Raw genomic sequence first — 24,989 nt, forward strand, 5'->3', positions numbered from 1 at the left:
TTTTGCAATTTACTCTTAATTCTTTGTTACAAATCACTTCTCTCGTGAGATTCGTTCATGACTTGAGTTCATGACTCGTAAAAAATTTTTTTTTTAATAATTTGAATAAAAAGAAAATTCGAATAAAATTTTGAATAATTTGAGTTTGAATAAAATAAATTTTTTTATTCAAATTCAATAATATTTGATTAAAAAAATTATTGAATTTGAATAAAAAAAAAAATTTGTTGGGCTATTCTTTGAAGTCTTGCTTTTGTTTGTCTGTATAATCAGTTAATTTATTAATTTATTAAAAATTTGTTATAAAAATTTTTTTATTATAAATAAACTAACAATATTAATATATAAAATTTATATATTAATAACTGTAGTTTATATATTTTTTCTTATCTAATTTTTTCTAATTTATATAATTTTTGTTTATACAATCAGTTTTATAGAAAAAAAAAATCGAGTCACACAAAATGAAACACAATGAGAAGAGATTTGCAAAATGAGAATTTTTTCCTATAGAAAAATTGCTAGTGCGTTGATTTAAAGCAGATAGTTATATATAAATATTCTATTAGCCAGCACCCTGTGGGTTTTTTTTTTGACAAATAAAAATGAAAACTCAGTAGTCTCAGTGTAACAGGATTACATTTATTGTCTCGATCTCCCTTTTTGCGTGTAGGCATATATTTGTTATCAAGTTCACCAGGTGTAATATATTTTACAACGTGGGAGTATCCAAGTAAAATGATGGTTTTTTTTCTCAAAAAGGTACCAAGGCGCGTTAAAATAATATGTTTATATATAATATTTATTTATTTATATATATATAGGCGTTAGGCGCATTATCAAAGAATTATTATTATTCAATAATTAATAATCTTCTTAAATAAAAAGCAGAACACAAGATTTTTTTTTGTTTTGTTTCCTTTCATATTCTATTTTCTTGGTACTCTTGACAATAATTTTGAACGATATTTCTTAATCTAGCGAGTACTTTCGTCTTACTTTCTGACTTTAACATATATCATCAGTATAATCAACATTATCATCATTATCATCATAATTAGCATAATCATCGTTCTCTCTCTCTCTCACTCTCTCTCTCTCTTTTTTGTTTGTTTTTATTTTTTTTTTTTTATTCAACACTAATAAATTGAGCACGAACCTTGGAACCTAAGCGTACCTTTCACGTCGAGTATATTAAGTCAACACGTTTAAGTTTTTTCTTCTTCTTCTTCTTTCTTCACTTCTCTAGAGGAAAAGTGCGCAAACCAGAGAATAAAAAATATTTACGACTCGATTTCTTTTAGAAAAAAAAATCAATTTTTTTTTATTATTTATTGATTTATTAATTTAAACAAAAAAAATGTCAGTTATACTTCAATTACATTTTAATGCAATTAAATTTCAATTTCAATTATACAATGAATTGAAATTGAAAATAATTGTAATAAAATTTAAAGAAAAAATTGAAAGTATTTACAATTAAATTTAAACAAGACATTAAAAATAATTGCAATTAAAATTACTTAACCAATAGAATTTGAAATTAATTGCAATTGCAATTTAATAAAAATTGTAATTAATTGCAACAAAATTTAATCAAAAAATTGAAATTAATTACAATACTTTTTTTTTGCAACTTTTGCAATTGCAAAAAAATTTGTAAATTCATTATTAAAATCAATTAAATTAAAAAATATAAAATTTTTGTTTTGATTTGTTTAAAATTCGATTTGAAATAATTGTCAAATAAGAATCAAAATCAAAACTTCTGTTTGATAGGCAGGCGCACTTTTCTCGTAAGTCAATTTTTTTTTTTTGTTACATAAGTTTATTAATAATTATTTTTTAGTATTCGGATTAAAGTAACTAATAGCAGCACAGCATAGTCCGGTACTGACCTATAACCACCTGCGGACGGATAAATTTCCATATATCCTCTAATTCCTCTTTTTCCATTTCCTTCCAAAAATCAGAAAAAAAAATTAAAAAAAAAAAAATCCTGCTATAAACCTCCTCTCTCTTTTCGTCTTACACTCATTCACTTAGGTTCAGTACTCACACTGTCTACGATGTTTTTATTCATATAAAAATAGTAATGTTTCTTTACATAGCATTCCTCTTGCTTTGTCAATTGAACGGTATTACCTCGGGCTTTTTTCCTATTTATTTTTTTTCTCTCTTATTTGCTTCGCAAACATTATCAACTCATCATTTTATTGACGGAATTCGGATTTTATGCAATTCATTAATATTTAGCAGAAAACGCGAAGAAATCAACATTTCGAGAGTAGCATTTTGACAAAAATGGTAATATTTTGACAAAACTGTTTTTTTTTTCAAAAATAATATTTTTACAAAAAAATGTTTTTGCAAAAATAATATTTTTACAAAAATATTTTTGCAAAAATAATATTTTTACAAAACTATTTTTGCAAAAATAATATTTTTGACAAAAATGATAATATTTTGTCAATTTAAAAAAAAACTATTACATTTTTATTGTTCAAAATTTAAATCTATTCAACTAGATCTTGTAATCGAGATTAAATAGTTATATTTGAGTATCAACTGATCACAGATATTTTGCCTTTGTTTTAAAGTACAAGTTTTGCAAATTACAAAAAATCCCCCCCTGAGAAATATTTTTTTTAATTACCATCTCCATTAATATTGATCATAAATTTTTACAATAAAAAATCAATATATTTATCAACATTAACATTTTCATTAACGTCCCAATACTGAGACAGTATAAATAAATTAATTTTCCATTCAAAAATTCTTTTCAAATTAAATATTAATATTAAGTATTAATTAATATTATTATTTATTAATTTGATTAATTATTAATTTAATTATTTAATTAATATTTATTAAATACTTTCTGTCAATATTAAATGCATAATGTCAATTACTTCACGAATATCAATAGAAAAATTGACGAGCGCTTTATTTACAATCTTTCAATTTTCCCTGTACTTAAAAAATATGTACAAAAAAAATTACAAAAACAAAAAAGAAAACAAACCGAATTCAAATTGAGCAATTTGTCGTTATTTTTTCATGTATTGCGAAGCAAGTAATTTACTATAAATGTCGATGCATTCGAAAACTTTGCACTCTTTTCTTTTTTTTCTTCTTCTTTTTTCTTTATTAATAAGGGAGAGTGAATTATGAGCAAACAGATTGGAGGGACTCTGTCTTGAATTCAACCGGATTTATCGTTTCATTCTAGAGTCGAGTTCATAAAAAAATTATTTAAGACTATAAAGAAACTTGATTTGAGCTTTTATTTCAGGTACGTGGAAGTTGAATTCGTTTTCTTTAAGATAAAAAAAAAAACAAACAGTTACATTTGTTTTTTTTTAAAAGGCAATAAAATGGACAAATGAATGAAATGTTGAATAATAGAAAAGAAAATGAAATTGATGAAAAAGTGAATAAAAGAACACGCAAAATGAAATTGAACAAAAAAAAATGCAAAAAATAAAATTTAATAAAAAAAAAATGCACCAAATGAAATTGAATAAACAAAATGAACTTAAATAAAAAAAAGTACAAAATTAAACTTAAATAAAAAAAGGTACAAAAATGAACTTAAATTAAAACAAAAAGGTACAAAATGAAATCGAAAAAATGAAATTGTACAAAAAAGTATAAAACGAAAGTGAATAAAAAATGCAGATTAAAAATAATTCCGTAATAAAACTAAGATATCTAGAAAAAAATAGTAACCTAGTCAAGAAAATAGTAGAATACTTAAAAACAATTGTTTTTTTGTTACTTTTCAAAGTAAATGATACCAAAGCTCGTTAGTCGTCGTCACGGTATTCTCTCATAACTCTAGAACGAAAGAATAATCCTAACGTGACTTGAAAAGCAAGCTATAGTATCGCTTCTTTTTTTTAAACTACAAAAAAAAGGAAGTAAAAAAATCGATTAAATATTATACGACCACATCACAGTAGCAGACAGTCACGAGTAACAGCCTTTCGTTCTCCAGGCACCTTCGCTTAAAAGCTAAGTCTCAAATAAATATAAATAAAAAAAAAATAAAAATACCGAACTAAAGGAGATAACTTATAGAAAAAAACGACATAAATCTAAAAATAATAATAATTAGAAACAACCATTGTATAAAAAAATTAATCCTAATTTGCAACCTTGAGAGTATTAGTGAAGCATATGTATATATATTATAAATTGTGTATGGCGATAGTGGCAATTAAGTAACTTTTTTTTCCTCTTGTATATCAATTAATAGATTCTTAAGTGCTAGGCCTATTTCAATTATTATTGGGTGCAACTGACAACAAATGCTTAATGAGATGTGATCAACACGTTAAATTTTGCTTTTCTTTTTTTTTAATCAGATTTTGTTCTGATTTTCTTTTTTTTTTTGTTGCACAAAACAAGTGGGAGGGTGCCTCGACAACCGTTATTTTTTTTGTGCAAATCTACGTACGTAAATGTGCTCGTTAGCGATTCGCATGATCCTCCGCATTATGCGAGATTAACCAGGAAGATGCAGGCCAGGACGAATTGTTTAAAAAAACTGTCGAAAATAGAGAACATGCATTTATGCGATTACTTTCAGATATAACAAACAAGCAACCACGCTCACTGAACACACAAACTCTGCGAATCAATATTCAATTATCAGGAACAAACCTAAATTTCCACCCCTACATTCCATTCTTTTCTTTTTCTTTAGAAAATAAATTTTTTTTTTACAAAAAGAAAATAATTTTTCTCTGTCATTTCAAATCGACGATTCTCGAAGAAATTGTTCACGAATAAATTATCTTTACACGTGAAATTAATTTTTCCCAAATATATTCTATTAATTTTTTTAATTTGTTAATTTATCAAATTACTTATTTGTCAATTTACTCATTTATTTATCAATTTCTTTATTTATTCAATCAATAATTTGAAATCAAAAATTAAATTGAAAAATTCAAAAGAAAGTGTATCTTAATTTCAAGTGTTGATAAATTACTCGTATTACAATATTTTGTTGATAAACAATTTTTAGAGAATCAGTGTTAAGAAAAAAATTTGTCACTTTATCAAAAAAAAAAGTCGCAAATTTACTGCGAAAAATTTGTAGAAAAATCAAAAAGTCGAAATGAAAGACAAATTAAAATTGAACTTTTTTCACAATTCACCTGCAAACAACAATCTCGTTTTGTAGAAAAAGAGAATTGAAAAGATTCCAAAAAACGCATCAACTTTCTTGAAAATCTTTTCCAAAAAACAGAGAAAAATTGACGCAAGTGAAATTAATGAATTTCGCAAATTCGTAAATATCAATTCTTAAAATTAAAATCTTAACGGACAAAGTCACATTCTCGCATAACCCACACCAAAAAATCATTGATAAAAATCAATCATTATTTTGTCAAAAGAAAACATTGTATAAATATATATTAATTGGGCCAAAAAGCTTTCTTTTATATGAACTCGAAAATTCATTTACAATTTTTTTTTTTTTGCCATTTTTTGCTAATATTATTTATTTTCTTTTTTTGAAGTCGAAAAACAAAATGTATTCAAAAAATGAAGTATAACAAATTTTTCTTTTCTTTCGTTCAATTCCACATTTTCTCTTTTGCATACCATAAAAAAGTAGATTGTTGGCGATTATTATTTCTTTCTTTTTTTTTTCTTTTCAAAAAAAAAAGGCGACGCAACTCTTTAGACAAATTCATCAAAAAACCTGCTGTTACTCACGTTTTCTCCGGGACCGCCAAAACCACCAAGATTGTAATCACCCATTCCACTGCCACTGTCTTCTCGCGGTGTTCCGGGTCCACCATTCGCAGGACTATTTTTCATACCGTCAAGACCGTCGCCATTCATTACTGGACCCATTGTATTGGGTCCCATTGGACCCATTGGTCCACCTTCTGGGCCTCCACTCATTGGGAAATCCTTGAGAGAAGAAAAAGTAGATTAATAATTTGTATTTGAGGAAAAATGATTTAATTTCAATTTTTTTTTAGGCAAATAGTGTACAAATAGTGTTTAATGGAAATTTTGGAGGGAAAAAATTTTCTTTGGTAAATAAAATTCTAAAGCAGGATTGCCACATGGACAAAAATTTAATTTTGTTTTTCCCTGATTTTCAGGCGGATTTTTGACTTTTTTTCCTAATTTTCAAAAACAGAATTTTTGCTTTTTCCCTGATCCTAAAATGAATATTTTGATTCACTCTAAAAATTACTAGATAGACAAAAAAATGTTTCTAATATATTTATTAGGAAATATTTTCAATTAAAATTAATTAAATTTCTAAAGTAAAATTATTCGAAATATTAAATTTTTTTTCAATTAATATTTTTAATCATTATTTTTCAATAGGAATTGAGATTTTTGAAAATTGTAAATTTAAAACCTTCTAAAATCGAATCGCTGTATTCAGGATTTTTGATAAAAATTGATATAATTTTTTTTTAACTTTTGTAAATTTAAATTTGAAACAATTTAATTCTTGCATAGAATTTTATTAAAATTTCATAAAACAATTAAATTCTTTACTAGGAATTTAATTAGAATTACATTAAAGGTGATTGAATTCTTTACAAAAAATTTTATCATAAAAATTTTGAAAATAAATCAATTTTTATGGAAGAATTTTATTAAAATTTTTTTTAAATATCTGCAATATTTCGAAAAATATTCTATTACAATTTTTAAGAATAATCGAATTCTTTTCAGAAATTTAATTAAAATTGTATTGAAAATAATTGAATTCCTCCGAAGAATTTTATTCCTTATAAAAATAATTGAATCTGTCGAAGAATTTTTAAAAAATTTTAAAAATGAAAAAAATTGTTTAGAGGAATTTAATTAAAATTGAATTGAATATAATTAAATTCTCGCAAAAAATTTATTAAAATTTTTGATATAATTAGATAAAATTGAATTCTCGCAAAATAAATTTAACAAAATTTTTGATATAATTGAACTGTTTTAAAGATTTTTTCAAATTTTAGAAAATATTTGAATTCTTAAGCCGAATCCCGAATTAAAAACAAAGTTTAAATAATTTAATTATTTCGAGAAGTTTTATTAAAATTATATTGAAAATAATGAAAATTGTTTCAAGGAATGTGATTAAAATTGAATTTTTTTAAAGATATTAAAATTCTTTACCATAATTGAATTTTTTCGAAAAAATTTCATTGCAATTTTCAAATATTATCAAATTTAAGGAATTTTATTTAAACTGTATTAAAAATCATTAAATTCCAGCGAAGAATTTTACTATTTAATAAAAATTAAATTCTCCCAAAGAAATTTATTGCAATTTTTGAAATAATTGAATGGTTTTAAAGATTTTTTCAAATTTTTGGAAAATAATTAAAAAATCCAAGACTTTTATAAAAAATTTTAAAGTAATTCAATTTTTTCTTCGAATTTTATTAAAGATTTTTGAGATAAATCAATTTCTGACAAGATTTAATTATTATTTATGAAGAATTTTATAAAAAAATTTTGAAAATAAATAAAAATAATTAGTTAATGAGAAAATTCTTTTAATACTTTTTTCAGTAGTTCTGAAAAAATTTCATCACTTTCCCCTGATTGCCCCACTAATTTTCCTTCCTCTGCCTTTTTTCTGAATTTCCACAGTTTTCCTGATCAGTGGCAATCCTGCAAAGTGTTTTGAAAAATTAACTTCAGAATAAAATTATTTCTTACCCCGGGCATATTTCCTCCAGGTACAGGTTTCATCATCGTGTACATATTTTCTCCTCCACTATTACTGCTGTCTTGTGGACTTGGCATTATTGGCGTTCCTGGACCTGGAGGTCCACTCGAACCTGGTGGTCCACCATAATTGCCCGGCGATGATGAAGAATAATTCATCGGCTAAAGAAAATTGACAGTTCATTATTTATTCTTTAAGAAAATTATTCCTTATTGAAAATTTATGAAATGTACATTAATTTATCAATTCAGGCTATAATTTTAATTAATTAATTTACAAACATTAATTTACAAGAGAATACAAAAAAAATTACAAACAAAAATAATTAAAAAAGAACTATTACCAAAAAAAATAATAAAAAAATTGTAAAGTAGAATAATTCCATTAATTTTTTTAACTCTAAATTACAGAATTGAATTATTCGACAACGACATTGATGATGTTCAAAATCTTTATAATAAACTCTTTAGAAGAACGAATATTTTTCCACTTAAATTTAAAAAATACTTTTTATTACAAAATTTTTTAATTTTACAAATTAAAATTCAAAATTCAAAATTGATCGACAAATTAATGAAGATAAAATTGTGAACAAAAAATATTATTTTCGGCGTGAAAAAATACTTTTTATTCTACATTTTTTAATTATATTACAAATTAAAATCGAATATTAAAACTTGATCGACAAATTAAAAAAGAAAAAATTATAAACAAAATAAATATGCCGAAAATAATTTCGGCGTAAAAAAAATACTTTTTATTCTAAATTTTCGAATTATATTATACAACGAATACTAAAACTTGATCGACTAATTAAAAAGGCATAAATTATGAACAAAAAAATATTATTGTTTTATCATAATTTTTTAAGATTCAATTAGCTTCGAACAAAGTGAATTAAAATTTTTTCAAATTTACTTTTTTATACTTATTAAAATTTTGGAGAAATCATTTATAATTAAACTTCATCAAAAATTTGATTTTTTTTATATATTTTTAGGAAACTTAATTATTTTTAAAAGATTTTATCAAATTTAAACTATTTTTCAAAGATTTTACCAAATTTCAAATATTTTTTTAAAGATTTTATTAAACTTCAATTATTTTTCAAAGATTTTATCAAATTTCAATTATTTTTAAAAGATTTTGCCAAATTTCAATTATTTTTCAAAGATTTGCCAAATTTCAATATTCTAACTTAATATCTTTTAAAAATAAAAATGGACAGGTTCAATTATTATAAAAAATTGAATTTTTATAAATAAATAATTGAATTCTCGAAGAACTTTCAGAAAATTATTAAAAATTAATATAAATAATTGATTCAAAGATGAAGTTTAGTTAAAAATTTTAGAAAATAATTAAAGTTTGGAAGGTTTGTAGTTGTAATTTTTAGAAATTATTAAACTTCAGAAGGTGAAATTTTTTGAATTTTATCTCCCATGTTTAAATTTAATTATTTATTTATATTTATTTTAATTATTTATTTATTCCCGTGATTAAGCTAAGAAGTATTTAAATATTTATTTATCAAAATTATTCAAGTTTTGATTAAATAAATTTAAAAATCAGTGAAGAATCAGGGAAATACAAAATAAACTTTTTGTGACAACACTGAAATAAATAAACGACTTTTTTTCTATTTTTAATCAACTATAGTGACTTTTTTCTCGTTAAAGTCGATCCAAGGCCTGAATCGTTGATCATAAACGTGAACATCACCAAAGTTTTGATTTTTAAAAACAAAAAAATTTTTTTTCATTGACTGTGATTTAAGGGAGATAAAAATGTACCGTGGATGTATTAGGTTGCCATTGAGGTCGTCCTCCTGGTCCAGCCATGCTCATGGGTGGCATTCCTGGTCCTCCGGGACCTCCTGGACCTAAACTACTATTGGGGGGTGGACCTCTCATTCCTTGGCCGTAACTTCCTGGACCCATTGGTCCCATCGCAGGTCCTCTTGGTGGTGGATTCATTCTCGGTGTCATGTGATTCATACCCGGTGGTCCTACATACAAAATATTTTATTAATAAAAATAATAATCAAAACCACATTTAATATCTTGCCAACTATATAATTGTTTTTTTGTGGTTGCGTTTTTTTTTCTTTTACACTAAACTAACAAAGTTTGCTAATCACTATAATAATAATTTCTACATGTGGCAAAAGATGATCCGTTTAAAAAAAAAAACATTTATTTTTTCGAAAATGATTCAATGCAGCAAAGAAAAAAAAATCCAAAATCCGTGTGATTCAATGCAAAAAATTATTCCAAAATTTTCTTTGAAGTTGTGAAAGTAATTTATTTCCAATTATGAAATTTCTTTGAAATTATGAAGTGGTTTCTCTCAAAATATGAAATAATTTCTTTCAGATTATGAATGAATGAATGAATAAATTTTAGATAATAATTTAATGGTTTTTTATTTCGAGAAGCAAAGTAAGAATCATTCTTTGCCAAAGCATAGACGCAAGCAAAATGGCTAACATGCTAGATTAGCGATAAATTAATTTTCTTTTTACAAAAATAAATAAGAACAGCACAAAGCTTGTACTAAAGATTGGTACACAAAAATGCAATGAACTTATAAGCGTTTTGTAATTTTTCTTTCGTAGCAATAACAATTGAATATTAATCTGTTTCTTTTACTAAAAAAAATTATTTTTACTTTTTTTTTTACTATTTTTACTAATTTTAGTATTTCACTATTTTTATTGTTTTTCTTCATTAAGTCGACAAATTCGTTTAAATTACTCCATTATAAATATCAAATTAATTTTTTAATTATTAATTAAAAGTGAATCATCGAAAATTTAGAAATTCATTAGTATTTACCAATGAATAATTTCTTTTTTTTCTTAGTAAAAAATTTTAAAAATTAATTTACTACCGGGGCAATTAATTTTTAAGTAAATTCAAACAATTAAAGGGATTCGAGTAAATAATTATTATAAATACTCGGTTTTAAAAAATAGTATTGAAAAAATGAAAAAAATTGAAAATTAAAAGAAATTCGATTAATTACGAGTGTTTAAAAAATTACAAATATTCGACTGATTAGCAGAGTTCAAAAAATTAATAGTCGATTAAATAAAATTTAATTAGAAGTTAATTACAAATTCGGAAAATTTGCACGTTTTCGATTAGTTACAAAAATTTTTGTTTGTTATACAACAAATGACAAGTATTCAATTAATTACGTATCAACTTTAAGTCGACAATTGAAAATAATTATTTTATTTACTTATTCAATTAATTTATTTATTCAGTAGTTAATTAAATTGATTCGAATTTAATTTATTTCAAGTTAATTTATTTTAATTGAATTAATTTTATTCAAATGAAAATTATTCGAATGTAATTTATTCGAATTTAATTTATTCGAATTAAATTTATTTGACTTAAACATATTTCAATTTAGTTCATTTTATGAATAAAATATTTGAAAACAATTTCATAATAAAATTTTCTTTCTCAATAAAAATTCTTCTCTTTACAAAAAGGCGTGATTATTAAAATGACAAAAGCCAAATTATTCTACGAATTAATAATGAAAAAAAGCAATTTGTTTATTGATTTTGTGTACAATGAGTCTGCGAGACGAAAATAAAAGAACAATTGCAAATATTTACAATTGTTTTCTAAAACACCTTGCCAAGGAAGTTAAAGAAAATAAAGGGGGGAAAAACTGATGGAAGAGTAAGAGTGCGGATGTTGGATTGTGCAACGAACCTGCTGCATGACTTATTGGAAAGAACCTTTTTTTAAAAGCACTGATTCCAGAAAAAAATACGAAAAAAACTAAGTAATGAATTTTGATGAAAAAAACATTTTTTTCAATTTCAAAATAAGAATGTAAATACACCTAAAGGCAAAAAAATGTAAAAATAAAAATATTTCCTTTGTGGATAAATTTCAAAATAAATTATTTAAAATGCGACAGTCTCAATCGAAAATGCTAAAAATTAAAAATCGAAAATCAAATATAAAAAATGTGAGGAGTGTTTCATTTTAATTTTGAAAATTGAAAATCAAAAAACAAAAAATAGAAAATAAAACTATCGTCAGGAGTGTTTTTATATTTTATTTCTGAAAATTAAAAAGCAAAAATAAAAAATATAAATATTATTCTAAGGAGTATTTCTATTTTTTTAATTTTTTTAAATTTAAAAAGTAAAAACAAAAAAAAACTATTGTCAGGAGTGTTATTACTTTTTTTATTCTTGAAAATTAAAAATCAAAAATAAAAACGATTTTAAGGTGCAATTTTGATATTTTCGATTTTTAATTTTCATCAGGAACAACGAGATAAAAATAAAAAATATAAAAACATTGTAAGGAATAATTTTTTTAATTTTTAGCAGAGAAAAAAATTTGAGACACTTTTTTTCTTCATATAAATGCAAAAAATAAAAAAAAAGAAGATAAAATTAAATAATTATAAAATCGTCATGCCGGATGCTGAATATTATTTTTCGGACGAGGAAAACATATATACAAACAAAAATATATATATATATATATGCGGTAAGACAAAAAGCTAGTGCGAAATTCTAAAAAAGGAGAAATAAAAATAATAATAAATTAGAGGCAATAGAGGATAGAAAAATTAAGACAATATATATAGAGGCCTGTTCTAAAGTCATGTCAGTGTGATTCGATTGCTGGGTTGCTTCCTACCTTGCCACCCTACAAACTCTCCAGCTTCGCCTGAGGAACACAAGAGCACACATTAGTACTGCAGGTAGGTAAGGTCAGATCGATGGCAGTAAAGTCTAGTTATTTTGCAGTGGCATAAGAAAATCTTTCTGAAATACTTTCAGTAGCAAAAAAAACATTATTCTCCATAATCCTTCACAAGCCGCATTGTCAATTATTTTTTTTACATCTTTTTTTCCCGAAAATTTTTTTTTTTCTAATCATCTCTCCAAAAGATTTTTTTTTGTTTTGAAAAAATATATATTTTCTTTATTTAAATATCTATTTTTTAAAATAAATTCTTTTGAAAATATATATTTTTTAATAAAAATAGCTTTTTTTTTGAAAAAATATATTTTTTCCAAAGTAGCTTTCTTTAAAAAAAATATAGTTTTTATTTAAGTATATTTTTTCCAAAATAGCTTCTTTTAAAAAATATATTTTTTATTTAAAATATTTAGTTAAATATTTAAATAAATATTAAAATAGCTTCTTTAAAAAAAATATTCTATGAAAATAATTTCTTTTCTAAATAAATATATATTTCTTTTCAAATGCAAATTTATTTTTTCTATTTACTACTATTTTCATTTATTTATTATTTAATAACACCTGGTGAAGGATTCATAGTCGGTATAATTACTGTATAAAATTAATTAGTAGCATACATTCTTTTTCCATAATTTAATACGTGGAAATATCAGAGGTTTGATTAAAGTGCGATAATTAATTTTTCTCTCTCAAGCGATATTAAAGTGGTAAAAAAAGCTAAATTCTGCACCAAAAGTGGTGCAATTTATCTAGAATTCTATTTAATTTACAAAAATTACTCTCTGGGATTTTTTTCTTCAAAAAATCTTCAAAATATTCCATTTTCAACTATATAAAGAAAAAGTCTGATATTTTCAGGATGGTCACATGTTTCAGTTTATCAATTTCCCTGACATTAAAATTATTTTCCCTGACAAAATTCTTTTCACAGGAAAATATGAAAGTTTACGGAAAATGAGTAAAATTTATGAAATTTAATAATTTCTAAAAATTATAATTATAACCCTTCCTAAATTCAATAATTTTCTCTAATTTCCAACTAAACTTCATCTCTAAATCAATTATTTTAAATAATTTTCAGAAAGTTGTTTGAGAATTAAATTATTTAAATATACAAAAATGCAATTTTTTATAATAATTGTAACTGTCCATGTTTTTTTCTCAAGTTTATTAAGGTATAATATTTTCAAAAAATAAAAATAATCAAATTTTTACAGAATTTTAATTATAAATATGACCATGATTTCTCCGAAATTTTATTAAGTCCAAAAAACTAAATTTTTATTTGCTTTATTCGAAGATAGTTAAATCTCAAAAAATTATGATGAAAAAATTCTAAGAATTAAGTAGTTTTTAAAAATGCCCGTAAATAAATAAATAAATAAATAAAGGTAAAAATATTTTAATGTAATTTTTCCAAAACAATATTGAATTTCTGTAATATTTAAAAAAAAACTAATTAATTTCTTGATGAATTTTAATTAAATATTTTGAACATGAGTTTTTTCTCTAAAATGATTCAAAAATAATTTTTGAAAGATTTATTTATAATTATTTTTCGCACTATAAAAATCGAAATGATTTACATTTAATATTAAAAAATATGATATTTTGTTGCAATATTTGGAAGAAAAATCGAGAAAGTTGCAATTTTCAAAAATAAGTGGAAAAAATCTTAATTTTCTAAATTTCCCTGACAGAAAATTTTTTTTCCTGACATTTCCCTGACTTTACTGACATGTGGCCTCCCTGATTTTTTTTCTCTCTCTCTCTCTAAATAATAAATTTGCTTCAATTAATCGTAACAATTGGATAAAATCATTTTCTTTTGTTAATGGAATTTTTTTTATTGCAAATTAAAAAAATTGCTTATTATTAAAAATTTGCAGTAAAAATCTGACATGAAGATTTTTGATAAAAATTGGTAATAACAATTTTTTACAAAAATTATTAATAGCAATTTTTTATCAATATTTGTAATAACAAATTTTTTATTCAAATTTATAGTATGAATTTTTGACAAAAATTTGTAATAACAATTTTTGAAAAAAATAAGTAATAGCAATTATTTTTTATCAATATTTGTAATAACAATTTTTGATACAAATTTATAATAAGAATTTTTAATAAAAATTTGTAATTTAACAGTTTTTGCCAAAAATTGGTAATAGCAATTTTTGGTTAATATTTGTAATAAAAATTTTTTTTCATAGAAATTTTCAGTTTTTTTAAAGTTTCAAAAAGTATTTTTGTTTTCTTTCTTGTATTTGAAATATTTAAATGAAAGTATATACCACTGTTTTTTCCACTAGACAATTTTTTTTTAAATCCAATCCACTCCATATCACAGCAATCCAAACCAATTATTTTAAATATTATACTCATTTATTGCTGTGAGCTTTCTCTTACGCATGCGTGTATGCCATTCTCCTTTCACAAAGTTCGTCAATGCCAAGAAAACGGGAAGTATCATCGCAAATACGAACGCTTACCTTGTCTTGTGGGATCCATACTGTTCGGCATCATTGGCTGTCCTGGTGGCTGAAATCATATTCACTTATTAATTAAAACTATCAAAATAAAAATTTATTTATTTATTTATTTAATCAAAAAATTAAATTATAAATTTTCAAAATATTTCATTTACATTTTTAATTTTTATTCTAATCAGTAATTATTTCAATAAATAAATAAATTATTTTAAAAATATTTCTCGTGGAAAAATATTTTGTTTATTTGAACGTTTCGAACTTGTGGAATTTGATAAATTAAATAAATTAACTAAATAAATTATATTTATTTATATTTTTATTTATTTTCGTATTTGAAAAAAATTTATAGAAGAAACAAAATTGGGAAAAAATAAATTAAATCTCTACATTAAAGGACATAAATTAAATAATTAACTGAATTGAGAATTTAATTGGTTTTATTAAATTTATTACTTGAATTATCAAATAAATAATAAACATTGATAAAAAAATTATTTAAAAATTAATAATTTAGATTTGAATGATAATAACGATAAAAAGAATAATTAATTAATTAAAAATTGATAAATGAAATAAATGATTCACTAAATAAATTTTAATTTAATTGTCGATAGAAAAATTAATAATTCAGATAAATAAAAAATATCGAACAAAATTTCTTACCCCATTAAATTCATTTCCCATTTGTGCCAAACGAACTCCTCCTGGTCTTGGTCCAGCTGGAAATCTTGGTCCCATGTACTGAAACGAAAGATAATTATTTAACAAAAAAAAATCTTCTTTTAACATTTTACTATTTTTTTTTGTAAAAGCTTGTGAAAATAATAAGCCTTGTTTGTTTAAAGTTTTATTTATTTTTTTCATTTTGTTAATAAAGCCACATAGTTAATGACAAAGATCAGACAGATTAGACATTGTAAGCATCAGACAAACACTAATATATAATAAATAATGAAATTTCCATATGGACACAAAAAGACAGTAATTTTTCCCTTTTTTCCCCCCAGAAAAAGACCCAATTTCTTTCCCCTCTCCAAAATTGACAAAATTATTTACAAAAAACAAAAATACCCAGGAATTTTCCAAACTCACACAGAAGAAAAAAAAACCGATTAATATTCATAATAGACAAAAAAAAAATTCGAATATAAATTGGGAATATAAAAAAGTGAGAAGATGCACGGGATTAATAAAATGCCAATCTCTAATAGTCTAATCTTACCTTATATAATTGTTGTTTTCTTCGTATTTAACATCAGTGTGAAAAAAATTAATTTCTCTTGTAAATTTTAAATATTAATTTTCTCAGCTTACCTTTACCATCGACCATAGATTAATATTATACACAACTGATTCGTGCCAAATGCATTACAAAATTTAAATATATAGAAAATAATGATAAAAATGAAATTTAGGTGTTTTTTTTTCTTAATTTAATTGTTTTTTTTTGGCTTTGTATTTATTTTTATCTATAGTGATTGATTCAGCACAAATCGGTTCAATTTTTAGGTCAATTCTTTTCAAAACGAAAATTTACTTTCTTCAATTATTTATACAGATTTTAGTTTTTCTAGAAATTTATTTTTCTAAACATTCATTATTTTTCTTTTTCTTCTTTTTAATCCAAGAAAATTTACTTTTTCACAAATTTATTATTTTTTTAAGCATAATATATAATGAACGTATAAATAATTCTAGCAACTTGATATTAGAAAATACTTATTTTAGTATACTTATTTAAATTACTCATTACAATTCTAATCCAAAAATAAATAAAATCTGTTCTGCATATTTCAATCTCGTTATTTGATTCAAATTTCTGACATCGATTTGGTGGACGAAATAATAAAAATTTTTGAACTTTTTTCATTTTTATATGGAATAACAATGATTTAAATTTTAAATTAAAATTATTTAAAAATATTTTTTTAGAATATTAGAATTAATAATATTAATTAATAAATCATTAAATTAAACAATACAAATATTATGATCAAATTATTATTATTATTATTAAATATTATATAAATAATTATAAGTTATTATTGTCGTAAAAATAATATTGCAATAATAAAATAAATACGAAATGAAGAGAAACACTTAAAATTTTTTGTTTTTCACCGACGTCAGTTATTTGAACCAAATGATTAGCGCAAAAAAAAATTGAAACCAATTTTTTTTAATGAGAAAAAGCCGAAGAAAAAAGCGAGATCGAATGAACGATTTAATGCAATCGATAGTGCGATGTGTAATGATTTATAGTTAAAAAAAATTATCAAGGTGTCTACTAATTTTATAATTATTCATAATAATATTTTTATTTTTTAATACTATTTAATTAAAGTTTTTTTTTAATTTTAATAATTTTTAATAGGTACTTAGTAGTAGTCTCTCATACTTTGTAATAAATTTGAATACTTTGCAATCATTTTCAATAATTAATCATATTTACAATAATTCCTCTGGCAAGTTTGAAATAAAATAATATAAAAAAAATCTTTGAAAAATTGGATAATAAAAATTATTTTAACAATAAACTAATAATATTAGTTATTAGCTTATTTTTTCAGGAATCACAATCAATTTTTTCATGTCCTATTAGGAAAAAAGGGAATTTTTATTTTTTTGAAAAAGAATTCAGATAAAAAAAGGGATTTTGGAATGGAAAAAATTCAAAAATTTACTATTTAAAATCGTTATTTTATAATTAACAAATTAACAAATTATTGTTTAAAACTTTAAATTTAATGATTAATTTACTAATTCTATAATTAACAACTTATTATTTTTTTAAACTTTAAATTTTATAATTAATTTCCTAATTTAATTATTAACAAATTATGGTTTAAAACTTTAAATTTTATAATTAATTTCCTAATTTAATTATTAACAAATTATTGTTTAAAACTTTACGTTTAATAATAAATTTACTAATTTAATAAATTAAAAATTACAATTATATTTTTAAATTCTAAAAATTTTACTATATCCGATGTAAATTACAGTAAAAATTAGTAAACTTTATTTTGAACTTGGTAAAATTTTCTCCAAAATAAGTAAAATTTAACTATTAAATTCTTATTTCCAGAATAATTTTTACTATTTCCGAAGAAAATTTCTTTTATAAAGATTAAAAATTCTTACTTTAGAAGTAAAATTTACTATGTAAATAATAATTTATAAATAACAAATTTTACTTCTCTGGAAGAAAATTTAAAAAATTAGTAAACAAAAATTAACTGCGAGAAAAGTAAAATTTGCCATTAAAAATCGTTACCTCCAGAGTCAATTTTATAACTCCGATGTAAATTAAAAAAAAAATAATAAAATACATATTTAAGTTAGTAAAATTTATTCTACAAATAATACAATTTGACAGAAATTCTAGTTTATAAACATTTATAGTTTAATAACTATAAACTTTATAAACTATAAAAATTTCTTTTTAAGTATGGTAAAAGTGGTTTTTTATTTGTTGCCCTGAATAAAAAAAATTCCAAGTTAAAAAATTCTGAGAAAATAATATAAAAGTATTATCAAATTACAAAAAAATTGAAAGGTCTCAAAAGTTTGCAAACAATTTTTTTCTTCAAAATAACTAAAAAAAATTTTAACTTACAAAAAAAGGCAATTTTTGGAAATTTTTTTTTTAAAGAAAAGAGAAAAGGGAGAATAAACATGATTTTAGGTGTTTTATGAGATTTTATTAATTTAAAGGAGTGAAAATAAGGGAAAAAGGGGAAAAAAGGGAAGGGGAAAAAATAAGAAAGGAAGAAAAGGTATTTAGGGAAAAAAGGGAAAGGGTAAAAGGGGGAAAAAGGAAATTAGGGGAAAAAGGGAAAGGGGGGAAATGAGAAAGGGAAACAGGGGGGGGATGGGAATTAAGGGAAAAAGGGAAAGGAAATAGAGGAAATTAGGGAAACAGGACTTCAGGTCAAAAAATAATCTTGCCAGTAAAATTTTCTGCCATTTTGCAAAACAATTTCCAAATTAGTAGACACCATGATAATTTTTTTTCTCTTTCTGAATTAATTTTAAAGAGTGAATTTTTATTAATGAGTGAGAGTGTAGGTGTTGAATGAGGCTTACCTGAGCGGACATCATCTGCGAGTGTGGGGGCGGGGGTGGCTGGGGGTGCTGGGGGGATGGCTGTGATGAGGGGTGTGTGGGCGGAGATGGTCGCATTGTCGAGTTGTTCTGCAACAAGCAACGCAAACGACAGACATGTAGCAACACTGCGATCCAGGCAACAGCTAGAGACTAGAAGGCTTTGGGATAGATGTGTTAAGTACCAATAAAAAAATAGGAAAGTTTTAGATTTTCACAAGGTCCATTCTAGCAAAAAGTTATCAAAAATTATCTTTCTCTCTCTCTCTTTCTCTCACTTCCTTTCTCTCTTTTTTTCCCATTCTTTCTTACAATTTATTCTTTCAGAAACATTCGAAAAAAATTTTTCCCAAAAATTCCCAGTTCTATTTACACATTATAATAATGTACTATTTATAAAAAAAAGTGGAAAATGGGAAAAACTAATCGAGATACTTTAGTGGGAAAAATGCAAAAGTAATAATTAAAATGCAAATTGATAAATATTTTATAAATTTTAGAGTTTAAAATTTTCTTTTTCTTTTACAATTTAAAAATGTGAATTAAAATTCCGAAAAGAAAATTTGAGAAAGATTTTCCCTTTTTTTTCGTTATTCGGTTATAAATATTTATCATTATCAGCGTAACAAGTGATTTTTTTTCTGAAATTATTGTTTTTTTAGTGAAAGAAAATTCATACCAATTGTTACGGATTCTAAGTCTACTGTCTAAGCAGGCTTTATATTTTTCTTAAGTGCGATGGAATTTCTATATTTCTCTTTAAGGAGGAATTCGACAGTCAGTCAAATTGAAAATTCAGTTTAAATTAAATTTATCTTTTGTTTTCTTTATACACTTTATATACACAAAAAAAGAAGTAAATTTTCAAAAAAAAAAAAAAACAAAAAGCAAATTTCAAAATTGCTTTTTTTTAATTAATTAAATAAATCAATTTTTGTGAATGTTTTTTTATAATTATATTTAAATAAAAGCAATTTTATAATAGCTTTTTGGAAAAAATTTAAATTCATTTGCAAAATTAAAACTTAACATAACAAAAAAATGTATTATTTAAAGAAAATCCATTTTTCAAAAAATAATTAATTTATAAATTGTCTCAGGGAAAATGTAAGCAATTTTTCCACTAATCTGAATGATTAAAAAAGAAAAAAAAATTGTAATCTTTATGAAGAGTGTATAAAGATTATAAAATAATGATAAATAAAATTAAAAATTTCAATATTTAGAAACAATAGAATTTTATTTCTGGAATTGTTTTTGAATCTCGGAAATATTTACAAATTTTATTCAATTTGCACATTTAACGACAAAACAATAAATGTTTTTTGCAAAATTTATCAATGAATAATTAATAAAACTTATTTATAAATTTTGTTAAAAATTTATTAATAATTAATATTAAACTAAAAATTAATAAACGAATTTATTATTAAAAATAAATTAAATAATAATTTAAAATATAACTAATCACAGTTTTCCTGAAATATTAGGAATTTTGTATATATTTTTTTTTATTTCAAAAAAAGAATTGAACTAACTTTTAATTTGACTGTCTGTTCAATTTCTTTCTTAACTGAGAAAAAGCTGAACTTTACAATAATTTCAAGAGGAAGAAATTTGAAATTCTACAATATAAAATGATCAAATTCATCACTTTACGAGTAATGCACTGATTAATTAATTAATAAACTATGAAAAAATTTTATAACAATTAATATTAATGAAAATAAAAATTAAACATTAATTTGGTAATAAATTAAATAGAAATAAAAAACAAAACTAAAATATGCCCAATATTAGGCAATTTTATTACACAGTTGCAAATAAACTATTTTCGAGAAGACAATTAAAAATAAATAATAATTTAATAATAGTTAAAATTAAAAACAATTTTTTAAATTCAAAAAGTAAAATTCAGCCGTAATAGTAATTTGTCATCATAATAGTGAATGGTGTGGAAAATCATACAAAATTCTCTTGCAATATTCAACCTTTTTTTGTCCCCATCATTTTTTTAAAACTAACACTATTCTAACACTTAGGAATTTTTTTTTTTTTTTTTTTTTTTTTTTTGACTTGTTTATGGACAGAACTTATACACCCGAAACAGTAATAGGTACACGTATGCACAAATAAGAGTTAGATACATAGCAGATAGAAAATAAGTACATAAAAACAGAATAGACAAGCATGACCTGAAAGGCTTCAAAAAATGTTTTTTTCAAGATGAATCCCTTTTCTTTTATTTTCTTTCTTTTTTTTTTTAATGCATGATGAAGATTTCCCTTTTCCACTGACTAACCCGCATTTATTCTTCAACAAATTAAAAAAAAAAATTCTTCTTCTTTCATTCGTCAATTACATCGTTTATACAAAACAAAAAAATAACCTTTTCAAAATGTGCATTTTCATAATTCTCAAATATTAAGTAATTTACATTTTCTTACTATCACTGAGTGATAAATTCAAATATATTTTTCTTTCTGAATTTATCAGAATAATTACAAAATTTTTAACTGTATGCAACACTTTTTTGGATTATTTTTTCTTAATGGTAAATTTTTTTAACAAATATAGAATATAAATATTTAATTATACTAAACTTAATTTCTTTTTTAAGAGGAAAATTTTCTTTTCAATTTTAAATCCTGTTTATATTTACAAGCAAATAAATAAATTTTAATTAATTTTATTTCGATTTTGAATTTTATTTCAATTTTCCATTAATTTTATTTCGACTTTAAATTAAATATTCTTTCAATTTTTAATTAATTTTTACTACCATTTGTAACTAATTTTATTTCAATTTTGAATTAATTTTACTTTATAACTATAATTAATTTTGTTTCCATTTTTAAACTAAGTTTATTTCAATTTTGAATTAATTTTGTTTCGACTTTGAATTAATTTTATTTCAATCTTTAACTAATTTTGTTTCAATCTTCAACTAATTTTGTGTCAATTTTTATTTAATTTTATTTTAAATTTTCAACTAAATTTGATTTTAACTTTTGACTGAATTTGAAAAAGTTTCATTACGTTTAAATTTAATTTTCGAAATGTATATGAGATTTATATACGTATGTAAAACTGATGGAGAAACGCGTGCATCAAAAGAGCTGAGAAAGGCATATTATGAATGCACATATGATGCAAAATGCATATAAAGAATATGGTATATATATATGGTGGCTTAGCAGCTACAGTTTTATGCACAATACTTTGAAAAAGTGAATCGACTATTAGTATAAAAAAAAAAATAAATAAATAACTCCTCTTTTCAATATTGACCATTAGAGAGAGATCATTTGAATTTTCTTTTTTTTCAAATATGGGAACAAAAAAGAAAAAAAAATTCACTTTTACAAATTTGTAGATATAATATAATATGTATATATAATGAACAAAAAAATTGATATGGACGTATGCAAAATGCTCGATATGAATTTTGGTTTTGATAAAATGTAAAATGAAAATTTTTTCTCAAAATGCAATTTTCGGGGAAACTTACGGAAAAGAATCCTGGTGGTATTGGACCGCCATGCATGCCTTCATTCGGTGGCATCTGTCCAAGTGGAGACGGTGCTGGTCCGGCATTCTTGAAAAAGGACAATTATCAAATTAACAAATTTTTCTATTTTCTTTTTTTTTAGTAGAAAAATTATTATTCTTTTAAATAATTAAAATATTAAAAATAATGACTAATTTTCTATTTTTTTCTTTTTATAGAAAAAGTATTTTTATTATTATTTTTTATTCGTTAAAAATCAAAATATTAAAATAATAAATATTTTTCTGTTTTTTCTTTTTGTAAACAAATGATTATTATCTTTTATTAGTATTTAACTAATTAAAATATTATAATTATTATTTTTCTATTTTCTATCTTTTTGGAGAAAAATAATTTTATTTTTACGTTTTATTAGTTAAAAATTAAAATAATAATTATTTTTCTGTGTTATTTCTTTTTGTAGAAAGATGATTATTTTTATTTTCTTTATTGTTTAATAATTAAAATATTAAAAATAATGATTAGTTGTCCAATAATTATTTTCCTATAAAATTACTTTTATTTAGGTAATAAATTATGAAACTAAAATTTTTGTTGAAAATTGTGTGAATTGAATGTCTTAAAATATACTTTTTGAGGAACAAAAAAATTATTTGCATTTTGTTAATTAATTTTTTTTACTTAAGCAACTACTATCAAATTGAATGATAAATTAAAAGAGGAATTCAAGTATAAATAAAATTAATACTTGTGTTCATATTACTTACATGGGCAATACCATTAACTCCATAACCACCACTATTCACGAATCCCTGGAGATAAACAAAATCAATAAAATAAATATTTTTTTTAATATTTAATTTTTAAATATTGTTTACTAATAATTAAATATTGTTAGAATCTTTGTAATAAATTATGCTATTCTATTAAAAGTTATAATATATTAATTTTTAAAATTAATTTTTTTAATTTTTAGAAAAAAGTAGATTATTTTATAAATAATTGCGTAATATTGTAGTTATTATTTTCGATTATTATAAAAAACTTGTGTATACGAACATAGTCGTGGAAAGCTTTGGCTTCACTGCTGTGTTCATTGGAATCTCGACGTTCAGGAGCTGCGCAATATAAATCCCAAAACACACTGAAAGTAAAAAATTTGCAAAAAAAAATTTAATATCACAGAGCAAAATTTAAAATTGAAGATAAAAAATAATGGGAGTAAATTTTTCCAACAGTTCACATACCACCACCAAGAATGTAAAAATCCCGGAGGTTCTCCTAGAGTTATGTTTTTCTCCCATCGAATCTGTAAATAAATTAGAAAGAAACTTTTTTAAAATTTTAACATTTTAATATTTTTTTAAAAATAGTTAATATCATTTTTAATTTATTATAAATACTATAATTAATTATTTATTTGTATTTATAGTTATTTTTTTTGTAATTAATTATTTGCTTTTATTTTTAATAACAAATTTATCATTAATTATTATTAATAATAAATTTATCATTAATTATTATTAATAATAAAATTATTATTAATTATTATTAATAATAATAAATATTATTTAATTTGAATTTCAAAATAAAAATTAATTACAAATTATAATTCAATAACAATTATATTAAACAATTCTCAGAACATAGAAAAATGATTTGTGAAAAAAATCAAAATATCAAGTTTTATGGTCGATAAAATAAAATGCGTTATATTTTAAGTCGCAAAGGAAGTTACCTCTGATAAGAAAGCTTGTGCTGCTTTTTGGGCTCCTACATGAAGTAAATATTCATAGACATATAAAGCTAATCTGAAAATAGAAAAAAAAGAGAATTAGTAAACCAAACATGACAATTTTCTAAATTGATAATTTATTCTTTTGCGAAAATTTCCTTATTTCGTTACATTTTTTTTCTACTAAACAATTTTTAAAAACTCTTTCTTCTCAATTCACCATTTTTTTTTAAATTTTTGCTAATTATAATGCAATATAAAAAATATTTTTACATAAAGTAAATATATATTTATAGTAAATATTTACCTGTAAATATTTTTTATATATTTTTACCAGTAAGAATTTATAGTAAATATTTACAAGTTAATTTACAATGAAGTATTTTTAATAAATATTTACAGGTAAATATTCATTAGTAAGTATTTATACTATTTACAAGTTAATTTACAAGTAAATTCGTATAATAAAAATTTTCATGCATATTTGCAAGTCAATATTTATAATAAATATTTTCAGGTAAATTTACAAGCAAATATTTCTAATAAATATTTACCAGTAAGTATTTATAGTAAATAGTTACCATTAAAAAGTAATTATAGTAAATATTTACAAGTAAATTTAAAATAAATATTTACAGGTAAATTTAAAATAAATATTTACAGGTAATTATTT

The 24,989-nt window shown here is 22.3% G+C and overlaps 2 protein-coding genes across 5 annotated transcripts in view; one reads left to right on the forward strand and one right to left on the reverse strand.

Annotated features, from left to right (window-relative positions):
- The window catches only part of LOC122504577 (ubiquitin-like-conjugating enzyme ATG10), a 63,799-nt gene that overhangs the window by 10,155 nt on the left and 28,655 nt on the right, over positions 1-24,989 (forward strand). The gene's annotated exons all lie outside the window — the stretch shown is intronic.
- LOC122504573 (single-stranded DNA-binding protein 3) overlaps positions 1-24,989 on the reverse strand; it is a 39,353-nt gene that overhangs the window by 3,431 nt on the left and 10,933 nt on the right. Inside the window, exons 2-14 of one of the 4 annotated variants that reach the window (XM_043615738.1) lie at positions 24,320-24,392; positions 23,829-23,890; positions 23,641-23,725; positions 23,349-23,393; positions 22,582-22,668; positions 19,053-19,160; positions 15,627-15,704; positions 14,964-15,012; positions 12,403-12,432; positions 9,514-9,728; positions 7,711-7,881; positions 5,737-5,937; positions 3,729-4,555 (exon numbers count right to left, since the gene is read on the reverse strand). In XM_043615738.1, coding sequence (XP_043471673.1) covers positions 4,547-4,555; positions 5,737-5,937; positions 7,711-7,881; positions 9,514-9,728; positions 12,403-12,432; positions 14,964-15,012; positions 15,627-15,704; positions 19,053-19,160; positions 22,582-22,668; positions 23,349-23,393; positions 23,641-23,725; positions 23,829-23,890; positions 24,320-24,392 — 1,213 coding nt within the window. In that variant the 3' untranslated portion in view covers positions 3,729-4,546. Of the gene's footprint in view, positions 1-3,728; positions 4,556-5,736; positions 5,938-7,710; positions 7,882-9,513; positions 9,729-12,402; positions 12,433-14,963; positions 15,013-15,626; positions 15,705-19,052; positions 19,161-22,581; positions 22,669-23,348; positions 23,394-23,640; positions 23,726-23,828; positions 23,891-24,319; positions 24,393-24,989 lie in introns of those variants that run through there. The other 3 variants (XM_043615736.1, XM_043615739.1, XM_043615737.1) reach the window with 3 other exon arrangements.

This window comes from Leptopilina heterotoma, unplaced genomic scaffold (assembly GCF_015476425.1).
Source record: "Leptopilina heterotoma isolate Lh14 unplaced genomic scaffold, ASM1547642v1 Lhet_305, whole genome shotgun sequence".
Lineage (NCBI taxonomy): Eukaryota > Metazoa > Arthropoda > Insecta > Hymenoptera > Figitidae > Leptopilina > Leptopilina heterotoma.